The sequence below is a fragment of the Aythya fuligula genome, chromosome 9 (assembly GCF_009819795.1).
Source record: "Aythya fuligula isolate bAytFul2 chromosome 9, bAytFul2.pri, whole genome shotgun sequence".
In the NCBI taxonomy this organism is placed as follows: domain Eukaryota; kingdom Metazoa; phylum Chordata; class Aves; order Anseriformes; family Anatidae; genus Aythya; species Aythya fuligula.
The window spans coordinates 9,294,322-9,317,726 of NC_045567.1; the positions used below are offsets into that span (position 1 = coordinate 9,294,322).

Below are 23,405 nucleotides of genomic sequence, written 5' to 3' on the forward strand. Positions count from 1 at the left end.
CTAAATGTTCACCGGAGGGCTGAACAATGGGATGTTCGGACACCATGAGGCGCAGGGAGCACAGTTCCCATCAGCAGCCCCAAGCTCATGAGGATATTTGTGGCAACGGTGGGTCATATCGCAACAGGCTGCCTTACGAGATAAAGCTTTAAAGCAGGCTTGGACAGCCGCTCCCTGCCCCGTTAGCACCGCGGTACCCCGCCGGAGCACACGGAGCTGTTGGGGCGCCCAGGACACGGCTGGGTCCCCGGCAGGAGGGGCTGGGTGCCACCGGAGCGGGGTCCCGGCGGGAGATCGCTGCCGCCTCGCTGCGTTTCAGGTGGCCTCCGGGCGGGTCTGAAGCGAGCACAGCGAGTGTGGGACCCCCCTCCCGGCCGGCAGGAGGATTTTTTCCTCGGGAAAATGTCCCGCCTGGCCTCCCAGCGCTAACCGCCCGCCGGGTCACGGCTGCAGGACCATGGCCGCCTGCCTTCCCCCTCCAGCACCGGAGCGGGAGGCGGGCCTGGCCCCGCCGCCTCGTTGCTCAATTTTTCTTCCCTTTATAGGAAAAATATGCGCGGGGCCCGGGGGGGGCTGCCCTGAGTCACCGGGGGCCGCGGCTGCCGCCCACGCCCAGGGGCCGGGGCGGGGTCTGCGCTGCCCGCCGGGGCCGGGGCCGGGGCCGGGGCCGGGGCCGGGACCGGGGCCGAGCCGAGCCGAGCCGAGCCCCGCCGAGCGGCTGGGGGCCCCGGGCGCGCCGCCATGACGGGCAGGTAAGGCCGGGGCAGTCCCCGGGGCGGCTCCGCGGGAGCACAGGGCCGGCGGCCGGCCCGGTGGAGGGGCAGAGCCGGGCGGCCCCGCCGCGGATCGCCCCGGCCCGGGGGAGGGCAGAGGGTGGGACGGGGCCGGGAACGGAGCGGTTCTGGGCTCAGCCCCGCTGTGGCTCGGGTCCCGGCAGCCCGCGGTGCCCCACGGCCCCGCCGCACAGCCGTGCACCCCCCCCGTGGCCGTGCGCTCCGTGACCTCTGCTTCGGGCTGACCTCGCGGATACGTGTCCGAGCAGTCCTTAAATCTGGAGTTTGGGTCTCCTCCCGCGCTGTCTGACGCTGGGGAGCTCTGTAATGTCCCTGAATTGACAGATGTAAATGAGAAAAGCAGCGGGGACAGCGTTTTGCTCGCATCTTCTGAGGGGTCGCACGAGTGCTTTAGTGTCTGATCGCTTCTTTTCCCGTCCGTAAAATAAAACCCAGACATTATGAAGCATTTTTAAAACAAGCTTGCTATTGTAAAGTGTCTTGAAAGACGTGAAGAAATAATATCAACAGTAGTAGGATGTTTTTCAAGGGTAGTCATCACCCTGAATCCTGCTGTCATTGTGATTCTAAAGCACTGTTATTTGTGACCAGAAGCCCTGAGACAGGTTAGTTTGTACTCGCTCTCTTGTGTAGAGTCTTGATGTCTGGATTGTGCTGCTGCTTACAGTCACTTGATGTATCTCATATTTGGTGGGTTGCTAAGTATGCACTGAATACTTCTGTCCTCATCTATCATTTTGATCAGTGTTGCTTTTGCTGTCTGTGATGACAGATTGTTGTTGATAGGTGGTGGTACGTGCTTAAAAAACTTTGGTTTTTGCCTCCTGTCTTAAGGTTATTTTTTTTTCTCTGTCTAAATGACCACTTTTTGTTCTTCTGATGTGTCACATAGGTGTGTATTCACAAGTTCACAGAAATTTCTCAAAACTAGAGGAAGGCTGAAGAGTCTTAAATGTTCACAGGTCATGGTACCCATGCAGCTCCTAAATAGAGACAAGAAAGGGAGGACCTGGGAAGTGTTGTCTGTGAAAACCCAACTTGCTTTATTCCCATACAGCTTTGGTGTGGGACTGTTTAGAATGACATGTTCACCTCGGGTGAAGTCACGCAACTACAGGGGACAGTGGGAAATGACTGCGCACAGCAATCCTCATCTTTTCTCCTGTGCTTCTTCAGAAACTTGCCTTTTAAAGTTATAAGAAATTATTACTGTGTTCATAAGAAGCTCTGACATGAAGCATGAGGCTGGGTGGAATGTTCCAAGGAAGCTGAGCAGGGAGGGTAGAGTGCACAGTTCTGCAAAGTAACGCAGGATTTCTGTCTCCTTTCCTTCCAACGTACTTCAGAGGGTTGTTAAAGTGAGCAGGCCTTGGCTTTGCTTTTGAAAAGTCAATTGCATGAATGCAAGTGTTACTTAAAGTTTTCAAAAACATTTATAATGGAAAGTTCATCAATTATGAACACTTGTGAATTTCCTAGGACAGAGCGATCATCTTAGACTGGCTGTTTCTCAGCAAAACGAAACCTGCCTTTGGTTTTCAGTGTCTGGGAAACATTGGCACGGCTCAGCACCTTGCCTGACTGATGCCGTTTGGCGAGCACCGTGTCCAGCAGCGTAGGTCTGACTCCTAAGTCATGGGAAGGAGCTCAGCATGGAGAACAGGCTTCCTCGGACCAACCCGTGGGTCACTGAGCTGAGCTCTTGCTAGACGTTGTCTGATGTTTGTTACGTGGTAGTTCTCAACATCTGCCTACAGTATGTAGACATGTTCTGAAGCTTTTGAGGTTGAGGGCTTTTGAGGTTCCAGAAGGAGATGAACTGCTTCACAGCTGGAGCTTCTCCACAACATTGAGCAGTGGGAACCTTCCAGAGGCAGGAATACGACATCAATGTGTCTCTAGTCTTGAAACCGTTGACACACCAAAGGGGATGATTTTGTTTTGTTTTGCTCTGTAAAGCGAGGAAGACTGTAGGGAGGATGTGCAGGGCTGAGACGTAATTATTTTTCGCTTCACTTTTCTTGTCAAATAGGAACAAATAGGGACTCACCGTTAGATACTGTAATTACTGATGCATTATTAGTGATTAAGATAGGTGAAAAATCAGTTTTCATTTTGAAGTGTTCCGTCCTTTTTAGCTGCAGAGTGTGTCTTCTGAATTTAAGTAGCTACCGTAATTTGATTTACTGATTTCTAGCATTAGGGAAAAATGTAGTTTCAGAAAATACAAAGAAGGATGTGTACTTCTATATATTCATAGTATGAAATTACTAAAAATAAGTGACTATTTAGCAAGTGAAATCCAAATACTATGTGTATCCTATTGTGAGCTTACATTGCTCGTATGTGAGGATGTGTTTTATTAGAGAACACTGATGAGCAGATCACTGGAATTTGCAAATGCTAGAGCTGAATGCCATGTCTTGACAGAGCAGTTTTGCTTCCCTGTATCTTGATGTTAAAGTAGCTGTTACAGCCCCTAATTCCAAGAGTAGTCTGTGGTTTAAAGGGATGCTGGCAGCTTAAAAAACAGAACAGCCTCTGTTTGAACACAGCTGTTCCAACTAAGATCAAAAGATAATAGGACAAAAGAAATTAGGGAAATATATATTAATTTTACTAACTTACATATTGTTTAACTACGTTTGGAAATAAACTCTGAAAGATAATGTATATTGATAAGATAATGTATATTGATAAGATTGTACAGATAATGTGTATATATATATTATATACGTACATATAAAAACAGTATGTTTCTAAGCAACCTTTCTATATTTTGCAGTGGTGAGTAAAATGCAATTTATATGATTTTTGGTGCCTTTAGCACCAAATGCTACTGTACTTCTTTACAAATAAGTGCATGAAGACAGCTTCAAATCAGTCTTGCTTAATTTGGTGTGTTTGCTCCATCTCTTAATTTTTGCCTTTTTGAGTATTGTTTTTTTTTGTTTCCCTCTTTCCCTCCTGTGTTTTGCCTAGTTTTCTTTGTTGGTTGTGACAGAATCATTCCTAAGAAAGAGGAGCAGTGAATGACCAGTGGGCAAAACATTGTCAAATGCTCAAAGTAGGAAATAAAACAGAATTGAAGATAATTTTATTAAGACTTTACTGCTGTGCTGTTGCTTAGGGAACATAAAGGTAAAAAAAAATGCCTGTGCTGTATTGTGTTGCCTTTGGAAATTAGTATAAAGATAATAAAAAGCCCTAGGAAAAACTTTCCCTTAGTGCATGTTTCAGGGCATAATTATTTTTGTGAGAGATCTTTGTCATCACTATGCTTGGTCTAATTGGGATCTGGATACGCCTATGTACTTCCTGCAGTCAACAAAAGAAGAACAGCTGCATTTACAGATATGCTTATTGATTGTTCCTAATCCAGTTGAGGTAAGAAATAAGGGTATATTATTTACAATTAGCCAGTTTTTGACTAGATGCTTTTTAATTCATTAGAGAGCTGCTGCTGTGCTTGTGCTCCATGTTATGAAGTAATTGCAAGTAAAAAGGTTTGATGGATGAGGACGAGGTGAGAGTATAAAGGTTGGTAGTATTTAAAAAAGGTTCTTTGTGCAGAATAGAAAGTACCTGGATCAAACTAACAGATGTCTCATCTGAGTTAAAAGCAGCCATTTCTACTTTTGGTTTGGAAAAAATGTGGTTTTAATATTATAATTTTTTCCAGCTAAGTCTATTCTCTGAGGCTCTCCAGATGCACTTTAACTTGTTGAAGGATCCCTCATAGTCTGTTCCTGGGGACATGGAGCTGCTTCCCTGAGGAGAACTGCTTGTTAGTGCCTAAAAGGAATCTAGCTGCTTTCTGCTCTGCTTTGGCCCAGAACGTAATCTGCTGTAGCATTTTGTCATTGACCCTCTCCCTTAAAAGCGATCCTTCAAGAGGAAAAGAAAACCAAAACCACGCATTTTCACATTTTCCCTATTTATGTGCAGAGCAGTAAGAACAGAAATAGGAGTGAGTGAGCACGTGTGTGTTTGAAGGGATGGAAGACAGGATGGGTATTGTTTTGATTCCCCCCTCGCTTCAATCCCCTTATGTTGTTTTTTGAACAAGGGACTCACAGTTGTCTGTGGAAGATTGGCTATTTGAAAACCAGTAGAATAGCTCTGTAGCAGCCAGGATGGTAAAAGCTTAGGTGTTTGAGAGGGGAGGGGAGGTTTGGCCAGATTGCTTAAGGCTGTGGGAGATAAAACGGTGCAGTGGCTTGATATTTTGCTTTGTATTAAAAGTAAAAAAGGTGACTTAATATTGCATTAAAAAGTGTTTTATCACTGTAAAAGGTCAGCAAAATGACTCATTTTGGAGGATATTTTTATTCTTCCTTTCCATCTTCTGGTTTTTATTTTATAAGGTTCCATTTATTCTTCTGGTCCGTCACGTAGGAATGAATAAGGAACAAATGCAATCTGCAGGAGCCAGTAGTGGCAGATTGCTGTCAAACCTGAAACTTGCAAGGACATGTAGGTTGAATTGCAGACTTCAGGTTACTGAAATGATCATGTTCTCTGTTTGTGCCTTTTCTGGTGGATCCCAGTAAACCTTTCTGGTTTTGTTTAGAGAACAGAAAGGATCTCTGCTGGTTGACACTTACCTAATACTTATGAAATCATCACTTCTCCTTCTCTTACTTATTTTTCCTCCTACAGCTTGCCAAACTGTAGTCATGGAAGGCATTTTGCTATCATGCTACAAAAATCCTCCTTTTTTGTAATTTACCAGAAAATAATTTGTTGGTGATGACTGTTGAGATGGGTCTCATGGTGATGCTGATCAGATGACACTGATTCAGCTGTGCACATTGTCCTCCATTAAAACTGACTTCTGTATTCTCCAACTTTTTATTCTTTTTATGCTTCCTGCCCACTGTGCCCAGAGCCCTTTGTGCTCTGTAATCCTTTATCTCCCTTGCAGGGGCGGGTGGAGAGGGGGAGCGTTGGAAAGGGCGAGCTCCTGGTTAGGGCCCTGCTCAGTTCCCTTCCCGGCAGAGAGCTCTGGAGGCTGGAATGCCAACTATGTGCCTTCTGCCTGCTTCCTGACCCTCCGCAGCACGCAGCTTCTGCAGGCTGCAGTGTGTCGGCAGAGCAGGAGCCTTTACTCTCCTGGCTCTTGGAACATGCTTCATCCAAGTGGAAGGCATGACTCTGCTGCTCGCTCTGCTGCTTGCTCTCAGTTTGCTTTTCTGTATGTCTCTGTTGCTTTGATCAGTGAGTCTTCTTGAATTAAATGGATGAATTACGAGAAGACTGAGGATTTTTTTTAATACAATGTCATCTCCTGGATGATGGAATTTGTACAGGTACAGTATGCCAGGCTAACGGAACTGGTTGCTGCTGCAAACTCCTCGTGTGCTGCCTTCAGTAGGTAATTACCAGTGGAACACAGGAAAAAGGTTGTCTGATCTTCAAGACCGTAGCAGAATGGCAGATGAAGTGTAAGAAACAATGCCTGAGCAGAAGCGTATGCATCCTGCTTTAGCTCTTCTAAAATGTAAAGGCAACTCCCCAAAGGAAGGTGACTCACTGAGTATCAGCGCTGCTGGTGCTCTCTCCGGTCACCTCTCTGCATTCCCCTCCACAGTGGCACTGGGTGCCATGGCTGGCTTGAGGCTGCAGGGGCTGGCATCCTCCAAACTGTACCAACGCCGGCAGGATCGGCTAAGTGGCACAGGCTCGCTCCTGAGCAGCAGGACAGATACAGCAGCTGGGAGACCTGGGTACGTCTCTGAGGTGAAGGGAATGGTGTTGACAAAGCATTTCCAAGATTTGATACATGTTCATTTTCGGTGGTGGGTTGTTCCTTTTTTTTTTTTTTTTTTTTTTTAATAAGTGGGAATTGTATGCACACAGCAAGAGGGGATGAAGTCTGTTTTTATTTCCAAGAGGCTTATGAAGGAAAGGACTTTCCTGACAAAGAAGCTTTTGGTTTTTAACAATAACAGGAAAGCAGTAATGGAGAACCTTTCCCATTTGGAAGCACTGTGCTGGACTGTTTAGATCCAGCGTCAGGGCTGGTCTTGTTAATGGTGAAGTGTTTAGGTACTGTGAGAATAAAGTATTTCTTTCACTGTTTGTGAAATGCAGTCATTTTTCAAAATGCTGATACTATTTTACTGCACCTTGATTTTTAGGGCTCAGCAGTCTGTTTATTCCGTAAATTGCAGGCTAGTTGATTTTACTTTTTGTAAATGAGTCCAGTCTATCAGAAACTGAAGCTTCCAGTATAGCTGCTTCTCGAGATTGTTTAGAGCATGCCAGACAAAGCTTCTTAAGTCTGCCCAGGCACCTACATGGCTTGGCTCAGTGGGTGATTTTCCTGTGTTTCAGACTAAAATTGTAATTGTCTCCTCAATTTTCATTGAAGTTAACTTTGGGCAGAAATTAATTAATATTTAACACTGGTCAGATTAATTCAAATGTAAGTAATTTATTGCATTGTGGGAGAGCTGTGAGCTGCAGCAGAAGTACAGGGTGTGAAGTCTGCGTCACTGGCAATAGCAGAGAGCATGCAGCAGAGGAGATTTTCTTCTGGCAGCCAGAAGTTTTGTATTTCAGTCTTTTCTTAGCTAGAGATAGCCCTGATGCTTATCTGCAGTAGAGCAGTTGGTTTGAACCCTGCATCCCTCATTAGAGTAGGAGGACAGTAAAGAAATGTCAGCCCCGTTGAGAGGAGAGGATGCTGCTCAGGAAGAGCAAGAAGCACATAAGGGAGTGGTGAGAGAAAAGAAAATAAGCATTGAAAAAGCAGCAAAGAAACAGACCTGTAACACAAAACCAGTGTGACCTGATGATAAGAAGAAGGAGATGATGTGAGATGACAGCATTCTTCAATGTGTAATTTGCTTCCAGCTGTTTGACGTTGTTGGGTTATGTCCCTCCTCCACGCCCAGGACAGTAATCCAAAAGCAGTGTTGCTGCTCCTTGGTGGAAATTGATGAACCCATTTGAGAATGATGTATTTTACCAGTGCTGGTGAATGCCCATCACAACATGGTCATTTCAGTTCCTTTGACTAATGGAGCTGGAGAAGGGCCATACAGAACACGTATGTGAGCAGTCGTTTATCAGGTCCATGGCGTGGGTGAAGCGGTACATGCCTGATAATAAACAGGTGCTTCTGGTGTGCCAGAGGCAGATCCTGTTCAAAACATGCACGCTTCTTGGTTGTCACTGCTCCCCTGGGACAGGGGGAAGGCTCTGCTACGTGTGTACATTGAAGTAATCAGTCAGGGGTTACTGGAATTGAGTAACTACATCGAGGGGGGCTGCTAAGTACTTGTAGCACAGGATTTTTTCCATGTGAATACCGACAGATTTCCATTGCTGCCGCTGGTCGCAGAGGTCTGCCTGCTGGTGGTTTCCCCTGCAGGCCACCTGTATGGACACTGAGGTCTGTTCTCAGCTCATGTGTGTGAAGCAGTGGCATTGTTTTGCTTTTAAAATCTGTCTTCTGCAAATAGCAAATTGCTGTAGCTGGTAGGTCAAGGAGTGAGTAATGAGAAGCTCTAGATTTTTCTCCATATTGTGACGTAAGTTGCATTTGTATGTTATTTATATTTATATATATATATATAATATATATATAATATATATATATTTATATAATGTTTATAATATATTTATATAATGTTTATTTAATTGGGAGGTTGGGGGCTGTGCAGTCAAGAAGATATGGTGAAAGGCAGAAGGAGAAATTCTGAAAATATTAAACTCTGCTCAGGTTATCAAATGTACAACGTATCACACATTTAATACATGGGAATGCTTTTTTTTTTTTTTCCTCCAATATTTTAGGACATGTTTAATAAAATCTTTTTAAATTTTAATAAAAATACTTTGAATTTTGAAAATCACATAACCTATTAATAATAACCGTAAAGAAATTGAGCTAGTTTGAAAAATGTATCCAGATAAATGTCAACCACAGTGCAGAGATTTCGAAAGAGTGATAAGTGTAGCTAAGGGCTATTTTTCAGCAGTTCGTGACCTGATACACTTCCTCCTTCTTATTATTTTTATTGGTTGTTATCTGTGAAATGAATCATACCCTGGTATTGTCCCAGTAAATATTATTTTTTTTCCTTTGGTCTTTATCACCATTAAGGACTTAAAGCCCCAAATGCTCAGCCATGCCAAGGGGCTGGGAAGGAGCCTGGATTGCTCCAGTTTTTCTCTCAGCTACTGGCTCTCTGATACAGACACATGACGTTTCTTGGAGTTGTGGTTTAATCTGGCCAAAAAGGGTAAAATGCTTGTGGGTTGAGATAAAGACAGTTTAACAGGACAGAAAAAAAGAAGGGAAGATAATACTGACAATAATGACGATGAAAGAACACACAAGGAAGTGATGCACAGTGCAGCTGCTCAGCACCCACTGACTGCTGCCTGGCTCCCCCAGCGTTATGGCCAAGCACAAGCCCTTTCTTTCAGCTTCTCACCAGTGCTGCATCCCTGGGGACAAATGTGTGAAAAAGAAGACAACATTATAGAATCTGGAGCATTTTAACCAGTTATCTTGGTGGTTAAATCCAACCTTTTTTTACGGAAGTAATACAGGCCCAAATTCTAGAATCTAGAAGAGAATGAGATATAAGAACATGGCGTTTGACAGACAAAAGATGTCTGAAACTGTTTGTGGAAAATAAATCCATATTCACTTCAGTGATCTAAGAAGGTAGAATGCTTTCAAATCTTTCTACAGTAACTGTAGTGTCAGCACAGAATAGGTCTCCTAATAAACTGCTTCATACAAACAATGATTTTTCTTTTGGACCTTGCCAGCAATGCTGATACTTTACAACTAATATCTCTGAGAAGTCAAAGCGTGAGAAACCCTCTCCTAATTATAATGGTCACTATCTGGTTCCTGTAAAGTCAGCATTTTAACCAAGAGAATTAGTTAAAGGTAAGGCGCGTAATGATAAGAGATGAGAAGGCGTGCTGTTGAGCACTGCTATTTTGTTGGGTTTACACCGGACGGGAGAGCCTCAGGATGCTGAGCTGGTCATGTTCTAAAAGCCCTTCCTGTCTTTGTGTCACCCGCTTATTGTTAAAACAGAAGAGGATTTTATATTTCGCTGTCTTGCAAAAAATTGGTGAGCAAATAGAATGCAAGAAGCTTTCAACAGTGGCGGTTGTCTTTTGTGGGAAGGACTCGTATCTGTGTCTTAAGATTGTCACAGGAATTCAAACTTCTGTGTTCATGCTTGGCACCACCACCGAAAGGAAGTTTTTGGTGTTGCTCATTCCCTCCCCGTGCTACTGTCACAAGTGTTTCTGCAGCAGTGCAGTAAACTGGATCGTAGAAGTGCTCTGAATTAGAACTGTCCACCCTCCCCCTTCCAGCCTTGGTTAGCTTTAACCTTGATCTAGGTGAATAAATGCTTGCTCTGTCACAAGGGAGAGGGCGCACAGGGCTGTGTGATTGAGGGACATTGTTAAACTATGGCATATGTGAAGGTGGAACTTCAAATAGATGCAAAGTCATGCCCTGATGGCAGTGCCAAAGTTGCAACTTTTAGCTTGACAGTGATAAAACATCTTAAAAACAGATGCAAAGCTGAAAAGACAGCGGAGAGGTAAAGCTCGAGCTCTGATTGTCGAAGATCCACAGCTGCTGGTTTGTATCACGGGAGACAGATTGCTGGGGAGATCGTGTACTGCCGTACATGTCCTGTGCAGCTCTCACAGCAAATTTCAACTGCCTTGTAATCGAGGCAGAGAACTGTGTTGTTTCGTTTATGGGCTGTTCATTTTATCTTTCTTTTTTACTGGATGAGTAGTTTCTCTGGTGCATAACAAGTTGCAGTCGTTAGCGTGTTTGCACAGTGGCAACTCTTGGGCAGCGCTGGCTGTGTCACAGTCACCTTCTGGAGGCCTTTGAGGAAACCTTGTCTGCATCAGCCAAGTTCTTTTAGTGCAAACATTTTCAAATTTTTTTTTAATGATTTCCATTTCCAGCTCTTTGAACTTTTTGTTTTATACTAGATTGCAAAATCTCTAGCGATTTTTTTTTAGCTGCACATCCCATTCCACAGCTCGGAGTTGGACGTTTTGCATCACTGTGCATCAGCACAGTGGGGGATAAACTCACGGGACTCCTGATGCTGCTGCAAGTGAGTGAGGGGGATGAATTTTTTGATAGTTAGACCTTAAATCCAGAGTTGTAGTTTATTCTAAGAGAGGACAGTGAGAACAGAACAACAGCACATTTGATTTTCACTTGGAATTTAATTTCCTTTAGATGTTATATTGTTTAGAAGTTAGGGTTTACTGTGAGACTCACTGAGATTTGCTCAGTTTTCTCCCATATCCCAGAGTAATTTTTCCACTGATGTAAATGTGTAATTGTCTTAATCATGGCTTTTGGCTAGCTCAAGTCTTGGAATTCAGGCATCAAAATCTTCAAGAGAGAAGTAGAATTAGTTGGGGAGGTTGTAATTTCAAGTACTGTTGCATACTTGGTGCATGATTTAACTGAAGAGTGGCAATTGAGAGTAAGTCGATGAGATCAGAGGCACAATCTCTCAGCTTTGGTGCAAGCACTGGTATTTTTGTGTTGACCTAATCTTCTGCTACTCTGGCAGGATAACATGTTTCTTTAACCCATGGTCTGTAGTTTATAAAGTTCCAGGATTTCCTGCTGGTCCCTAATTCCGGAGCATGTCCATTTTTTAAAGCTCCTTCCTATTGCAGTAAGGAAACAAGTTCTAACAGCTTTCTCCTAAATTGGCGCTCTATATGTGAAATGATGGCCAGTTCCTTGCTCCTTGTTGCCCTGGGAGCTGCGGTGGCAGGAGGAAGGTCTGCCCCGCTGCCAGCCCCGCTGCCGGCCCCACTGCCCGCTCCTTCCAGTGGTGCTCAGAGCCCAAAGCGCTGGCATACGAATGGCAGCGTGTGTTTGTAGGGATGCCTCTGACCAGAGGAACAAGAATTGTTGCAACTAGGACATGGTTTTTGAATTACTGCTCTTCGTAGAGAGATGTGGAAAGTAGAACGTCAGGTTGTAGAATAGCTCTAACAATGGAAATGCAGCTTTTTGCTACAGTAAGTTATCACATCTTGAGCAATGATGGTTCTGACCTCTAGGTGTGCAAAAATAAACCATTTAAGTAGCTTGGTACATGAAAATAAATTCTATGATATTAAAATAAAGGAAAATAAAAACCTTTAAACCAAGCCATCTTTTATTGTATATACATAAATTGTATATTGTGGTTCAGGAAAACTACTGCAAAATATTTCTGAGATCTTTGATGTTCTGAAAATTATTTATTCCCTTGCCTATAAAATTGCTGTCTTTCCAATGGTTAAAAGAAGGATTGTATCGAAACAAGCAACTGAGACTCTTTCCTTATCATAGTTTTTTCCATCCTGTTTTGGACAAGAGATACAGGATTTTAAACCTACATTCTCTTATTATATAGAGAACTTCCATTACCATGGTGGCAAACATGAAAATCTCTTTGGAAAATGTTAGGTTGATTCCACGTTTTAGGGGAGAAAGATGAAACAGTCTTTTGCATGATTTGGAAGTGAGGTGCTTGTTTTGGTTTGGTTTGGTTTTAGCCTTGCTTTCTGAGGAAAAAAAGCTGATGTTACTTATACTTGCCAAGCCAGTCAGGGGGGTGACTTTCTTTCCAGACATTTTTAACCCTTTGACAGTTTCAACTAGTTTGTCAGGAAGACAGAGACATTGTATGTAATTATTTTTCAATGCATCTTGTATGTAAAATGTACCTTATGTACATAAGCTGCTTGGTAGAGGGGAAAGACCCTGTTAATTCCCACAGTGAAGGGGAGACTGTAGTGGGAGGTTGATGCTTACTACACATTAGAAAATCTGACAAGTGTGCATCCTGAGACCAGAAATCCTGAGAATTCAGGATTTATTGGATTTGCTGCTCTCAGAACTACTGGTTTGTTTTAAATTGTGGATATTTGGTATGAGGATGACATAATGGGGTGAAAGACTGGTGAAGCAGCCAAAAGTGTGCAATAGATATCTCTGCTACATGAGTTCACTTAGCCACAAGGGAGCTGGCTACCCTGTGTGAGTCGCAAGAACATTATTCCTAACTGATGTCAGTCCTGAATTGACTTGCTCATTGTTATTTTTTTGTGTGTAAAAGGGAGTTTAAAGCGATGGAAATGTTGTGTTTCTAGATGTTGGGGAAACTTCGATGGTGTAAGTATACCTGTGGTTAGCTTGTGGCATTGCTCATGTTCTTACTCTTGTCTTTATTCCAGTAATATGTCTGATGCTCTTGCAAATGCAGTATGTGAACGCTGCCAGACTCGATTTGATCCTGCCGAGAGGATTGTGAACAGCAATGGGGAGCTCTATCATGAAAACTGCTTTGTCTGTGCTCAGTGCTTTCGTCAGTTCCCAGATGGACTTTTTTATGAGGTGAGGTCATAGACTGTGTGTAAGAGAAGAAAAGTATCATCAATAAGGCAAGGAATTAGGTGAAAATTGTGGCAGAAATAAGAACTCTCATCTTTCCTCTATGTTAATATTTTTTTGAGGGATTTCCAACTTAGTTTCTTTATTTTTCTTTTTTCTTAAATACTCCTTCTGTTCATCAGTAACGACAAAAATTTGTTTGCTCTCTCGTTAAGAGACATATCAAAAAGAAAACACTAAATACTTCTTAATATTTCAATAGACTCAAGTGATTTTTTGTGTTTATTTCCAGATATTTTGTACCAAACTTTTCCAACTGGCAACTGACATTGGTGAACCCATTTAAAAACAAAGTTTAAATATTTTTGGAGAATCTGTGCAAGCATATATTTTGAATAATACATTATTTTAAATGTGCTGCATTTTTAATTTGCTGTGGGTATGTCTCATGCAGGAGGAGTACTTCCAAATACATGATTTAAAGAGAAAAAAAAAGAAAAAAGAAAAGTCTAGGAAAAGAGCTTGGGACACCTCAAGATTTTTTTTTTTTTTTCATAAGAGCATTGCTATTGATTTAACTGTTTGCTAAATGAATTCACTAAAAGGCTGAAACCGTATCTGGATGTTGCCTTAAGAGTTGGGAGTTTAAAAACAGGTGAGAAGGGAGACTAGAACTCTAAAATGTGACTTACCTTGACAAATTAATCATTTCAATGGAAAATCATGCTGAACTATTTGAATTGAACGTGGTTCACTTATTCATGAGGACTGCTTCTCTCTTTTGTTTACAGTTTGAAGGTCGGAAGTACTGCGAGCATGACTTTCAGATGCTGTTTGCTCCTTGCTGTGGGGAATGTGGTAAGGTGTCCAAATACAGATCTGTGTAGCCTCATCCAGCTATGGATTTACTACAGCTAACCTCAAGGTTAGGGGCGAGTGGCCCTTCTTTTAGCAGCGTCTACCTTGCAGCATATGCATCCTTGTCAACACCGTGGAGTAACAGCTACAGGGCTGTGCAAACCTTCCATCTCTGAGTGCTGTCCAGCCCTGGGCTGGGATTCTTAGAGTCATTTTAAAGAGCAGAAACTCTGGAGAGAAACAAAACATATCATCAGCAGTGATTTGGGGCATCCCCAAATTTGGGACTGTGGGAAGAATTATTTTTTCTGAAGTTAGAATGTAGCAGTTCTTGTGGATTCAAAAGGGGAGAATTAGGAAAGGTGGTACATTTTTGATAAAACTGTTTTCTGCCTGCATCTCAAGGTGTTGCTTTTCTTTTGTAGGTGAGTTCATCATTGGGCGTGTTATCAAGGCAATGAACAATAACTGGCACCCAGAGTGTTTCCGTTGTGAGCTCTGTGATGTAGCACTTGCTGACCTGGGTTTTGTGAAGAATGCTGGCAGGTAAGATAGAGCAGGAGCTCTGGAAGTTGTGTCACTATGTTATCAATACAGTAGTGAGATGTGGAGAGTGGTCGGTTGACTGTATGCTGGGAGGTAAAGCTTGAAAAGGTAGAGGAGAAGCTATAAGGAATAGCTTGTTAGGAGATGGGAAATGGAATGAAGAATAGTGTTCTTCATTCAATGAAACGCGTAGACAGCAGAAGCTCAAATTTTAGTAGCAAGTGGATAGGCTCTGGAGAATAAAGGAATTATAGGCCAGGTAGCAAGTGAGAAAAAGGGATTATGTGATGCTGGGTAGGCTATTTGTCAAGTAAGCTGCAGAGCAGCAAATCAAGGCATAGCAAAAGTCCAAGAGAATAACATGAGGGTTACATCAAAGCATATTCAGCATAAGATTCTACTGGTCTTCAGAAACTATTCATTTTACATATACAGAAACATAAAAACAGGTCTCAAGGTTGATTAATGCATTTAATTTAGAAATAAGAAACTAAAAACGTAGAAGGAAGCCTGTACAAAAACAAATCATAAGAAAACAAAACTCTCTAGCAGATAGCACCCAGTGTTGCACAATTCACAGTTAATTTCTGGCTGTCATATGTCTTGGACAAAGCTTACTAGTTTCCTGGAGTTTATATTGTCACTAGCTGAATGGTGGGGAAGTAAAGGTTCTGTATTTGTATCCTGTGCAGTGGGATATCCTCAATCCCTTTTCTGTCCAATCCTGCATGCAACTTCTGTGCCTTAGTTTTTAGAGTTGGGCATAATAGATTTTCTTTTGACACCTTAGCTTGTTAGAATTTGTGCTGTTGTCATAGCACCTAGGAGAGTTCCTGGGTGTTTTTAGGAAAGCAGCTAGGATTGAAACAATTCAAGAAAGAAAAAGTAGGTTTGTTTTCATAATTTATGGACCAAACCTAAAATGGTAAGTAGCTTGTTCCTAAAAGCATAGGAGAGGGATGTGTGCACCTAGGTACGTGTTTGTCCAAAATATAATTCACCTATCATAATTTCTGCTAACATTTATCACTATAGCATAGAAGCTTTCTGCTAGTAAATACTATCGGAAACTCTTGGGTCCTTTTTCCACTTTCTCATCGTACCTGGTCTTGTCTGGTGTACTTGTCATTCCCAGACATATTCCACTGGATGCAATTTATATCAGTGAGGCTAGTTAAGGTAATCCCTACTTTACCTGCAGTGAATAAATAGTCTTGCTAGATAAATTGCAGAAATTAAATAAATGTAAAACACCTCAAAGGTAAGGATCTCCTTTGGGCAAATGGGACTTCATTACAATGGAGGTATTTAAGAGGCATATGGATGTGGCGCTAAGGGACGTGCTTTTGTGATGAGAGTTGGTAGGTCAGGTTGATGATTGGACTTGATCTTGAAGGTCTTTTCCTACCTAAATGATTCCATCATTTTTTCCTATATTTGCTTTTCTTCACCTTCACCATTTTAAAGACAGAAGTTCATAGTATGTAGTAAAGGTGAATGCTGTGTTCCTAAACTGCCTTCTTCCATTCTTCAGTTTGAGTGTTATCAAGACATCTGATGTTTTGCATGGAACTACATAAAAGATAAGGTGTAGTGAATGTTGCCTGGCTTCTGTCTGAAGACATGGGGCCATGGCAGAGGGCAGATAGAAGTAGTAGTGTGAAGCTTAGAGCTCATCTCCAACTCTGAATGCTGGGAAGCAGTTAAAAAATTGTGAGTACTATCTGAATTCCAGTCCTGGTTGGGAGTGTTGCAATATTTTGCTTTTTTATTGCCATGACTTAGTACCAGTTTTCTGTCTGTGATGTATAAACACTTTGAATTTGCAACTCAAACAAAATGTGCAAGCACGCTCTCTCTTCAGGCAGATCTACTTCAGGAATGGGTCTCTACTGCTGGTACAATTCCAAAGTAGGCTGTATGCATTGTGCATAGGAAGAGTCGCTGCTGAATGCTTTGGGAATTAAGTCCTTTTGAAAAAAGAAGCTGTCCATTTAACAGCCTCTCTGCTCCCTTCCTTATTCCTAAGTGTTTAGCCATGAGTTTCACATCTTGGAAATTGGTAGGACTGTACTTGTGTTTGCAGTTTCACTAGGACAAGAGCATGTGATCTCAGTTGTCAGAGGGGTTTTTACTAATTTTAGTTCCATTAAAATGACGGAACTTCCCTCCTCAGGAGAGAGCTTCACTTTGGGTAGACTGTCATGCTGCATATCTGCACTCTCTGCTGATTTTGGTGGAACAATGTTCTCATGTTGAAGCAGTGGTAAAAGTCACAGCTCAGATTTAGCACTTAGCGAGCTTTCATTTGTCTTACCCTCATACGTTTGATGCAATATTACAGTCTTTTTACCACAAAACAGGTTGCACAGAGCATCACGGAATTTCTCAGCTACAAAAAAGTACATGACTGGGTCAAAGGCACCGTTCAGACTCGTGAGGCAGGAAGTGATACGGTTACTGAGTGCTAGCACGCGCTGCGTTTCACAGGAAGTTTTGGTCCCATTGTAATGGAGAATATAAATGTAGCGGTTGACATGATAAGGTACAAAGCAGATCATGAAGATCATTAGGACCATGATGATCATTTTGATAGCTTTTTCCTTCAGGTGTGTCTCAACTCTGTTCCCACTCTTGAGGCTTCTGATGATTAGTAAGTAGCAGGTCACTGTGGTAATAAATGGGAAAGTGAATGCAACTGCTAAGGACACAAGAGCATGACGTGATGCCTTTTCCCTGTAGAGCTGCAGGCAGATGGTTGTGTTGTTCATCTCTACTGTCTGCACGCTGAGCAGCAGAGGTGCCATCGCAACACCAACTATGACCCATAGAAATGCGCATGCCAAATGGGCATAAAGGGACCTGCGAAGCTTGATGGACTTCACAGGATGCACAATGGCTAGGAAACGGTCAACGCTGATGCACATGAGGAAGTAGATACTGGCATACATGTTGAGGTAAAAAAGGAAGCCAGTGAGTCTGCACGGGATCTCGCCAAATGGCCAATGATTACCAGAGAAATGGTACACCAGGCGGGTGGGAAGCACCAGCACAAACGACAGGTCTGCTACCGCAAGATGCATCAGGAAAATGTTGGCAGGTGTGCCAGACTTCTGGTCCCGGATGAAGAGCCAAAGAGCCAGGGCGTTGCCAACAAAAGCCAAGATGAAGTCTAGGAAGTAGAAAGTGGCAAAAAGTATGTTCTCAAGGTGTGTCTCTTTGCCACATTGCTCTGAAGCTTCCAAAGAGAAGTTTGATTGATTTGAGCAGTTGAAAAGTAGGCTTGAGGGATCTGCTGGGCCATTCATTTTTCACCGCAGTTTTGAAGTACAAAAGAAAAACCTGAAGGAATTGAGACAATATATTACAAAAAAGCCTGGTTCAGGGGGTGGGAGGGGAGAAGGAGGGGAGAGGGAGAACACAACGCAACAAAACACATGGAAAGCAGTGATGTCTCATGTTTGCTGATACAGATATTTTATAGGTCATGTCAGTTTGAGTTTGATCATTTATATAAAAATTCTGAATACCTCCTGCTCAGCTGGGATTCCAGCCCATTAATTCCTGTTGAAGAAGCAACCATAAAGAGCTAGCTAGCTGGTTATGAGCTTGTCACCAACCTGTGCTGAGATCAGCTGAGTAATAGTCACATGCTTATGTATCTGGTTAATGGAAAAGTAGAAGTGGGTTCTGCATGTCTAACTAGAAAGTACTTGCTCTGTTTAATTTGAAAGACAGATTTAGGACTGAAGAGATCCTAATGAATCAGGTTTTCTGAACACACACCTGTTGTAAGGTGACCTGCAACAGTCCTGTTCATAAAAGGAGTAGAAGACAGGTCAGGTATTGCTATTAAAAAGAAAAAAAAAAAAAAAGGAAAAAAAGCAGGTTTCCTGAAAGTCTTTGATGACAATTATTTAACTCTGATGTCCTGTATTTGTGGCAAGCACATTGAGAACCAATATAAAGGGAAACTTTTTGGGTGGGTTGCAGCATCTCATTTGAACAGCAAAAAGCACTGCATTGATTCAGAAAAGATTACTTGTAATGCCCATGCTGCCAGTTACTGTCAAAGTGCCATCCTTCCCTTACAGCTTTCTTCCTCTCCCAGCACAACTTTCTCTCTTTCTCCCTCAAAAGCCTGAGCTCCACTGTAGCTTATCCAGGAGCTTTTCCAAGTTGGAGCATGGTAAAATTGGGCTCAACTTTGCCAGTCTCCCTGGTGTCTGCAGGGTCCAGAACAGCATCAACAAAAGGCAATTAGATTTTTCTGAGCACCTACCCAGGGCTTTTTGTATATTTCTCATCAATCAGTGCAGGTGGTAGGGCAATGCAGGCAGTCTGACTTCCCAGCACTGCCTGTTTCTTGGATTCCTCAGATGTGTTGCCGTATCCACAGCAATACCTCCATTGAGCTCACTGTTGTATGTTGTACTGATTGACCATTGCTCCATAATATTCAATTCATATTCAAAGGATAAGTAACTAAGGAAGCTGAAAAAAGCTGAGGCAATGTTGTACTCCAGCTTCCTCTTTCTGTGTACTTTTTTAGCAGTCATCAAGGGAGTGGCAAATACAACTGTATTGGAAAAGCATAATTATATATTATTCATACTGAAGTAGTGAAAGCTAGAGACAGAAAGAATTTCCATTGGCTTGAGTATCTGCTTTGCCTAGGGAAGCAATAAAGTGTCTGTTTTTTCTCTGACACCTTTGTCACCCATGAAAATGTTTTTTCTTTAAGATCGGCCTGCTCCATTTTCCTCTGCTGAGACTGACATTTTAAGATGGTGGCTGACATCATTACCTAGAGTATGTAGTCTTGGGCAAAAGCTGTGCTATGTGCTGAAATCTTACGTCATTAGACAGCTGATCCAAGGTATTAGACAACGCATCCAACTTGCCCATAGAATTTACAATTAGGATATTGGTGGCTGATTGAGGAACTGAAATGGGTGATTAGAACAGACCAGTATATTGGAAAAAGTAATTACTGACTTTTGTTCGGTTGCTGCCACTTTCAGGTGAGCAGAAAACTACAGTAGTTAGAAATGAATGTGCTGGACCACTTTGCTTAGTTCAGAGTTGAAGAGACAAAAGTCAACAGAAGGGAGAACAAAGAAAATTTAGAAAATGAAATTTCTTCAGATGGCCACAGAGGGGCCTTCTTACTCCAGGCACTGCCTAGCTGCACCGTATGTTTATGGCACAGAAAAGACTAGGTTTGACTCTGGGTTATTACTACCTACTGCCAGTTGCGTGCTAGTTCATAGTCATAGAGAAGGCAACCACTTATTAGCTTGGCATCACTAGAAGTGCATGTGCAAAGATGACTTTTTTTTCCAATGAACATTTCATTTTATAAAAATATGTGACGTCTTCTACTATGCAGTTCCTGCTACTTCCACGTACAAAAAAGAAAACTCACTGTTGCTGTTTTCTGTGTGAATTTCCTGGGGTTGCAGAGGAGCCCACAAGTTTTGTTTTTAGTGTTTGTTTGTCCTTACAAAGTAAAACCTGCAAGTATTTTTTGAATGCAAGAGTTTGTGGTTTCTATGTGTTACTAAAGTTGTATGCTCAAATACTTGTCCCGTCTGGATGGAATTAGTTTAAATATGTATTTTTATCTTGCATAGCAAAGAAGTATGCCTTTACTGGCTGTTAATCTACAGTGGTACCTATCTTATTTCTTTATTTATTTTTCATGTGTAAACAATGTAATGAAGTGGTCTTTGTATATACATACACACTTGTCAGTGATGAGGTGGTCTGATGGTTAAGTATTACTCTTTATAGGGTTGTGACACCATTGAAAAAGCAGGAAATGTTGGACTAGACCAGCTGAAATAGCTGAAGTGAGGGGAACTGACAGGGATGTCGCTCGCCTTGATGACAGTCATTTATATCAGTTCAGGAAAGCAGTAATCCCTGGTCACCAGGTAGATGCTAGGGGTTTAGCAGCCTGATACATCAAACATGTTCTTACTTGAGCTTGTTTCCTGAGGAGGATCTCTGGAATTCAGATTCAGCTAACTGTCAGTGCAGGCCCTGGAATAGCCAAGGCATTTAAGTCAGGGGTTTTGCCTCGGTGATGTCAGTGTTGACTCTGCCATTGATTTCTATCTGGACATGTTTTCACTGCAAAATACTGTGGGGTGGAGGAGAAGGGAGAATGTTAGACTATCTAGAAGCCCAGTGTGCCAGTGGCAAGAAGGGGGTCTTAGAGCAGATGATAAAATTTAAATAGATTCTGTCTCCTGCAAACGAGTGCCTTCACATGAAGTCTGCTGTTACCTTATTTATTTTTTAGATGAAGGTGAAGAAAGATATTTTTCATTGCCTGTTCAAAACTGTAGAAAAGCGAAGAGGGTCTCTTTCTGATTTTGTGTAGGTTTTGAGTTAGAAAGGAATTTATATCACATTTTTTATTTTCTTTACATTTCTGTTTGTTGACATAGAAAATTGTGATGTAGTACTTCACTAGAACAGAAAAAAATTTTGCTAGTGATAATTTGCTGATGTGATGCAAGAATTAATTGTTGAGCTTATATTTAGAATTGTGTGGTTTTCAACAGAAAGCTGCAACTTTACAAAAATAATTACAAAAATGACAACTACAAATATACAAAAAAAAAGTTTTTATGTATTTGTAGTTGCAGACTGTAGAAAGCCCTTTACAGTTATTTAAAGCTGCATTTTTGTTTTGCTTGATTCTATCCTATCAATTTAAATAACTGTTTACTTGTTAGGCTTTTTCTTTCTTTTTGGTTTGTTATGACTACAAAAATACATACTCTTCAGTCCTAGAAAACCTGTTGTACTCGTCTATATGAGTGCTGACAGCAAACTAGCAACTTTCCCAAATGGCCTAGAACGTGTAGTTTGTGCTAAGGTACATAGCATAGTGCAAGAGGCTTTGACTCCACAGACAGAACACTTCTTTAGGAGTCTGGCTCATTGTCTGCTTGCACCCTTGGTGTTGTGTGAATATGAAGTGATTTACGTATTGCTGAACAGAGCACTATTCTGGAGTAAGCCATTATCCCAGGCCTCCCAGGACTGAGCTGTGAGAGGAATGTCACTTCTCATTTGAAATGCAAGCACACTGACCAGATTTTATGTGCCTCTTTCTCTTCAGCTCAGAAATAAGCAAGAAAAAATCCACAAGGCTGTCAGGATAGATACAACATGGTTACCTTTTTAACAGATGCTCTACCTATTATTAATGCAACAATTAAAAAACAGAAAAAACAATTAGCTTATCATACGTTATTTCCCTAGCTAATTTGGAGATTTTGTTACAGTGTCCACTGCAGGTAAGTGTGAAGTATATGTTGAGGTTTGTGGTGGATTTCAGAAATTACTGTTCCCATGCTCAGCTAGAGCAGTTTCTGCTTTGGGAATATGCCAGTTTGTGGTGTTGTATGTTTACGGTTGTAGTGTTTTCTCAAATGAGAGTGTCTCCTATCTTTCAGTGAAAGTACTTTTCATTAGAAATAGTCCAGTTCTGACTGATATTATTCTCCTGAAAACCACTCTCTGCTGAGCCTCCCACCCTTCAGCTGAAATATTAGTTCCTTATAAGCATCAAAGCAGTGGCAGAGTGTGCAGGGCACACCACGTAACTGTCAGTTTTCCAGGCACAAATGGATGGACATGAAATACAGAAATTTGAGAAGTTTTATGTTTTGGAGCAGTGATGTAAAGAAGAGTGAGGATAATGAAGTTATTATTTGAACTTGAAAAGACGCTGCCTGTTCTTAGTTTCAAACATTTCAATTACATTCATCAGGCTCTCCATGTGTGTCTTTCCACCTCGCTGACACCAGCTAAAACTAACGCCACTAGGAAAGTTCCTTCATTATTCTGCTAACAGAAGTTTGTCTCTTACCTCTTTACAGTGCAGTCCTATGGGTGGAGTATAGGGTCCTTCTGGGGAAAATCTCAGGGAACTCCTTCTGATGGCAGCAAACCAAAAAGAAGCAGCAGTGGTGAAACAAGGAGATGATCCAAAAAGAGCACAGAGTTGCAGAGTTGCTGAGGGTGGAGAAGGGAGCCCCTCTATATAGTGTCCTTCTAGCTCTGATAGTGCGTTATCAGCTCAGTCACACAACAGAGCAGGGGAGAGGACACCCCTGCACTGAAGAGCAGTCTTCTTCCCAGCTGAGCCCTTGGCATGGGGTTTGCTGCTGCTGTTACAGATATGAATATACTGTATGAATATTCCAGTGTTCATGGTGCTACTGTGGTAGCTACAATGGCTAGTACTGAACTCCCAGCCTTTAACACAGACTTCTTGGAGTCCCCTGATTATTTTAGGAGGGTGGAGAGAAGTATTGTTTGGGGGAAGTCGGGTATTAATAGACACAACAGGACATTTCAGAATGGGATAATTCCATAATGGTGGGAGTGCAGAGAGGGAGAGGGAGAGGGGCGGCTGCTATGGTAACAGCTCAGCCTGTCCAACACTTCCCTTTGCTTGCAATAGAGGAGGGTCTATGGGGCGGCTGAGAGGGTTTGTGAACGAGGAGGGGTTGATAATGGTTTATCAGTGCAAATGGGTGAAGGCACCTTATTCAGCTGAAGGAGAGGGGGCTCTTTCAGGACACTTGCTTCAGGGTCCCTATGTCCTGCCCCATATAATTACGCTCCATTTGACAGTGCCGAATAAAATTGATGCCTTTATGCTGAGATGAGCACAGCTGCATGTTTCCTTATAATGGGATGCTGTCTGCTTTTTCTGGACTCCGTCTGGGCAGACAGTAGTTCCAGCCCTGGAGAGAAACTCT

General features: G+C 42.3%; 2 protein-coding genes across 6 annotated transcripts in view; one reads left to right on the forward strand and one right to left on the reverse strand.

The window, feature by feature from the left end:
- LIMS2 (LIM zinc finger domain containing 2) overlaps positions 1 to 23,405 on the forward strand; it is a 36,785-nt gene that overhangs the window by 1,704 nt on the left and 11,676 nt on the right. For 2 of the 5 annotated variants that reach the window (XM_032193606.1, XM_032193607.1), the window contains exons 2-4: positions 13,056 to 13,215; positions 14,004 to 14,070; positions 14,496 to 14,616. In XM_032193606.1, the coding sequence (XP_032049497.1) occupies positions 13,060 to 13,215; positions 14,004 to 14,070; positions 14,496 to 14,616 (344 nt within the window). In that variant the 5' untranslated portion in view covers positions 13,056 to 13,059. Of the gene's footprint in view, positions 1 to 695; positions 753 to 1,127; positions 1,400 to 5,999; positions 6,107 to 13,055; positions 13,216 to 14,003; positions 14,071 to 14,495; positions 14,617 to 23,405 lie in introns of those variants that run through there. The other 3 variants (XM_032193603.1, XM_032193605.1, XM_032193604.1) reach the window with 3 other exon arrangements.
- On the reverse strand, positions 16,038 to 22,747 carry GPR17 (G protein-coupled receptor 17). Its single transcript, XM_032193601.1, has 2 exons — positions 22,508 to 22,747; positions 16,038 to 17,958 (listed from the first exon to the last, which is right to left on the reverse strand). Exon 2 carries the CDS (start codon positions 17,922 to 17,924, stop codon positions 16,890 to 16,892), a length of 1,035 nt encoding a protein of 344 aa, XP_032049492.1. The 5' UTR covers positions 17,925 to 17,958; positions 22,508 to 22,747; the 3' UTR covers positions 16,038 to 16,889.